The sequence below is a fragment of the Brassica rapa genome, chromosome A06, assembly GCF_000309985.2.
Source record: "Brassica rapa cultivar Chiifu-401-42 chromosome A06, CAAS_Brap_v3.01, whole genome shotgun sequence".
Lineage (NCBI taxonomy): Eukaryota > Viridiplantae > Streptophyta > Magnoliopsida > Brassicales > Brassicaceae > Brassica > Brassica rapa.
In genome coordinates, this window is record NC_024800.2 from 15,091,561 (window position 1) to 15,096,418 (window position 4,858).

General features: G+C 37.1%; 1 protein-coding gene across 1 annotated transcript; it reads right to left on the reverse strand.

Moving 5' to 3' along the window:
- Nucleotides 1–696: 696 nt before the first annotated feature.
- On the reverse strand, nt 697–3,167 carry LOC117126097. Its single transcript, XM_033273486.1, has 5 exons — nt 2,292–3,167; nt 1,796–2,209; nt 1,363–1,467; nt 1,183–1,281; nt 697–1,101 (listed from the first exon to the last, which is right to left on the reverse strand). Exons 1-5 carry the CDS (start codon nt 3,165–3,167, stop codon nt 697–699), a joined length of 1,899 nt encoding a protein of 632 aa, XP_033129377.1.
- Nucleotides 3,168–4,858: the final 1,691 nt, after the last annotated feature.

Genomic DNA, 4,858 nt, shown 5'->3' on the forward strand with positions numbered 1-4,858 from the left:
GTGTCACAAATGGATCAATTGGAAGGATTACCTCAGGTGTTACAGGTATAGGAGGGTTTCTAGGTCGTATTGGCCTCTTCTCTTCTCGCTGTAGAAAAGGAAGCAAATCTACTGGCTGAGCATTTGCTTTCTTCTTCTTACCAACATCAGGCTTCCCCTTTAATTAAAAATAAGACAAAATTCAGGATCGTTTTTATCTTTATACTTGAATGCCTTCCTAATATGAAGTAAAATTTTTTATACCTTTTTGCATGATCGTCTTGACTTGGTTTCACACTCTTACCCTGCTTTACTTCCATCTGTGAAACAAAACCGATATATCAAACTATTGACCTGAACTTCAATTCAAGTGGATCTTATTCATTTTTATTACCTCTTTTGCCATTTTCCCAACACCATCTTCTGATGGACCAGCTGCTTCATTTTTCTTACAAGCGACAGCCTTCGCCTTCCCCTTTTGAATGACAAAAATTCAGATACATTTATCTTAATTCCTAGTATGATGTATAAATATTTCATACCTTTTTATCACCATCTCCTTCACTTGGATTCACACTCTGCGTCTGCTCTTCTTCCATCTGAAAAACAATACCGAGATATTAAACAAATGACATTATTTTTCAATTCAAGTGATCCAAGGCATTTGTTTTACCTTTTTGTCATCTCCCAAACACCATCTACCCATTTTCTTGGTTTTCACATCTCAGAATGGTTGAAGTAAATTTGTTCAGTAGAATTGTTCAAAGAGACAAAACACGTGCCATCAAACAAAATGACTTTAACTTTTCCAGCGCACCAGGCACCATTGTCGAACGCCTCCACGTCCTGCATTAGCTCATAACTTTTCTTCGCTCCAGGTCTCTCAGGTGGTGGTTGAGGACGTATTCTGTCAATTGATACACGTGTCTGAACACTCCTTTTCCTCTTCTTTTCGTCCAGAGACGGGGCGGAGTACTCAACTTTCACCATCTCAACCCCATCAACCAAATATATTGCCAACACATTTCCTGGATACCATTTATGACAAGTATTGTCATCTTGTGATGAAATCTCCACATTTGCTCCGATCTCAAAGGGATTTTGAACTCTGCTTTCTACATCCTGTGATGGTTTAGATTCAAGGATATCCAGTCATTTTGATAGTTGCTGTATATTTATTAAAGGTTTTAATAAAAGTAATACCTTATTTTGCTCTGTTAAAAGATTTCTGCGAGCTCGGGTATTTGGCTGTGTGTCGGAAATGTTTGGTGAAATGATCTCATTCATAAGCTCGTGAGTCTCCTGAATTCAGGAATGGTTGAATGAACACGTACAAGGGCTTCCAAAAATTACTTGAAAAGTCCAATTTTTTAAAGAAGGTACCTGCTGCGTCTGAATTGGAGTAAGGACTGGAGTCTCAATATTCTGTTGAGCTATTGGAGAACCAGGTGTCTCTTTCGTGATCTCATTCATAGGCTCTCGTGTATCCTGAAGTCAGGAATGGGATTATGAACACGTACAAGAACTTCCAAAAATTAATTTAAGTACAACCAAATTCATAATTTTATAAATACCAACAGTTTTCAAAATATACTTGCCTCATTGTTAAGTTGTTCATCTGCTTGATCTGCATTGGCTTCACCTTGTCTGGAAGCCGTCTCATGAAATGGAGTTGTGTCAGTCTGTGCAAGTACAACAAAAATTAGGAAGGCAATCCTAAATATGTATAACATCTTCCAAAATTACTTGACAACTCAAAAAAAAACTGAATCAAGAACTAGATAAACATTAATTTTAATTTCCGAAAAAAAGTTACCTCATTGTTTGGAGTTTCATATGAAGTAACTCTTTGTAGTTTCTCTAGTTTTGTCACACGTTCTTTAATCTGTTTCCTGTCTTTTTCAATCAAACACAAACGATCGTTCATGATCCTTAAATTATCTCCCACCATCTCGCTGATTCTGTTGATCTTTGATTCCAAAGACTCCTCCTGATACGAAGAAGAAGCTTGACTCATCCCTCCATTCCCAAACAGTAAAGATGCTCTTCTTATTTGTTCATTAGCACCGTATAGGTCTACTGACATGTTTCGCCAATCTCTAATTTTAAACTTATAACCTCTCTTGGATAAATCGGCCATGTCATCCAGATCTTTATTAGCTTCGTCTTCCATGCAAACATCAGCTTCTGGATCATTAGAAATAGGAGGTAGGATGCATGTGACCTTAAGCTGAAACCATAAAAATAATTAGCTTTTAAATGGAGAATCATAAGGCAAAACAGAAACAAGAAAAAATAATGTAAAAACTTACATGATCTTTGATTTCAATTAGGAGAACATCTATCAGCTGTGGAGAAGCTATTTGAAGGTACTTCTCACACAAAAATATTGGGGTAGACGGTTGAACGCTCAGAATAGGAACAACTTGACTGAATGCATACTGTAGCAAAGGTACTGACTCAAGTATCCATATAAGAAATGCCATAGGGAATCCTTGCAAATCATAATTGTTTTTGTCGAGGCTTTTGTCGACAGCTCTCTGAAGTGATTTTAACAGCAAATTATAAGCTGTTCTCCCCCATGGGTATGTCATCAAGACATCCATATCCTGCGCTATTTTCACATAATCCAAAGTAAAAGTTGTGCCACCGTCGAGAAGGCTCTTCTGTAGTAGTATGCTCTCAATCAGGAGGAGCATTGCAAGGCAGAATCTCTCATCAGAAGCATCTTCTCTTGTGTTTCTGAGCTGCTTCTCCACGTCCTTTACTGTATGAGTACGCCCTTTTAGGAAGTCCCACTTAAATTTCTCGGTTTCCTCTCGTGGTTCTCTTGCTTCACCACTACATTTCAAACCAGTCACCATGTGGAATTCTCTTATAGAGAACCTCATTGGCTGAGCACCAAAATGGAACCATGCTTCGTGTCTCTTCACTGTCTTGATGCTTTTGGTGAGAACTGCGTGCACTATCTTAGCTGATAATTTCAAAGACCTCTCTCCAAGCTTGATCACCGGTCCCAAAAACGTCCCTCTTATTCTGTTGAACTCATCATTTCCTAGAATTTCCTTAACAGTTTTGATATAAGCAACTATCGAGTGTTGGTTTATCGATATCGTCTTCTCTGGCTCTGATCCAATCGGATACCTCAGCTCAGGCAGTGCTAGTCTTAATGGTAATGGATCTCCCATCTTGTTTCTATCCTGCGTAAACAAGAAAAATTTTATTTGTCTAAATTAATTAAAATCCAATTTTCAGGAAGGGTTTCCTGAAACAATACAAATCCTTCCTGAAGTCTATACACATGCTTTCACATGAACTAGAATTCTACCAATCATATTAGGTTAAAACGAGCAAGTCTATACACAAGCAAAAACCAGGAGACCAATCTCTCAGAAAGAAAACACACATAAGGTTGAATCTGCAACATACCTTAAAGAGATAGAGCTCTAGAAATGGTTTTTTCTCGGAGAATAGAGAGAGCTCGCGTAAAAGATCGAGAGAGAGAGAGTTCTGGAGATGGGTTTTCGTCGGAGATCGAGAGATATGGAGATGAGAGAGAGATTCGAGAGGCGGAGACGAGTGAGATTCGAGAAGTTTGAAACGGCGAGAGTGTTGAGACGGCAAGAGTTTTGTTTTTTTCAATCGAAATGTATTGTTTTGGAAACCTATCCTATATTAATTGGTTTAAGTATGCTTATGTAATATTTTTAACAGATGATTCTCCTCAGACCAGCGGTTAAACCAAGGCATTTCATAACTCAAAAGTCTCTCTATCCCCGGGTTCGATATGTGGTGGATTCAAAATCAATTTTAATTTTTTTTTGTGTTACAGTTTGGAGTTAAATAAAATTAAATGTAATCCATTAACAGATGATTCTTCTTGGCCTAGTGGCTAAACTCCCACACTATCCAAATACGCAAACTCTCTCCCTCTGGGTTCGATCCTTTGTGGTTCTAAATTTTTGTTGTCTGTAAACATCACAATTTTAAGCTTACCATATACATGTCCAATCCTTAGTATATAATCTCATTTCATTCTTTTTTACATTTGAAACACTTAACTTTTTTTCTGGAAACCCATCCAGAAACATTATTTTAACCTTCCAAGATATATGATACCCAAAAAAATACTTGATATCCTTCCAATCTTTCTTATGTAATCAGACGCCAACAACATAACAAAATAAACAGTCATAACTAAAACCGAGTCTTAACTAAAACAAAAAATGTTTTCATGCATCATTCTCATTTCCAAAGCTCTCATCCACAAATTGGTTGAAGATCTCACAAGACAAGGTTCTCCTTAGCTCCAATGCATTGTCATCATTAATCTTTGTCATGTCTCCTATCTTCAATGACTGGCACTCCAGAATCTTGACAAGAAATATCCCACAGTTGAAAGGATGTTTTGTCTTGGGTAAACCTTGTGCCTGCTCAATCTCAAATGGAATCATCTTCACTTTATCTACCTCATCACCAGAAGATTCCACCAGCAGATTAGAAATCAACACTGTCATATTTAAAAATCAGTATCAAGATAGAATCATTTGAATATTTCAAACCAAGAAACAGTTGAATACATCAAATACAAATTGTTTATACATACCTGCCAACTTTTTCACTTGAGGAATATCAATGCTGTTGCTTTCCTTTTGAAAACAATCATATATTGTGATTCTTTTCTTCTTCAAATGAATTTCCATCCCAATCCAGACATTGCTTTTTTTTCCAAGAGTAATCCCATACACAACATCAACATCTTCTCCCCATGTCTTCTCTGGATATACCTTCCCTCTCACAGTATCTTTAAATAAATCGTTGAAAATCTTTTTACCTTTGACCTTTTCTTTCTTGTAAGCCAAAACATCAGAGAGCAAGC

Coding starts and splice junctions, on each gene's coding strand:
- LOC117126097 (XM_033273486.1), bottom strand. CDS start 3,167: ATGGGAGATCCATTACCATTAAGACTAGCACTGCCTGAGCTGAGGTAT. Junction 1,468..1,795: donor ATGAAACTCCAAACAATGAG/GTAACTTTTTTT, acceptor TCCTGACTTCAG/GATACACGAGAGCCTATGAA. Junction 1,102..1,182: donor TTTTAACAGAGCAAAATAAG/GTATTACTTTTA, acceptor AAACCATCACAG/GATGTAGAAAGCAGAGTTCA.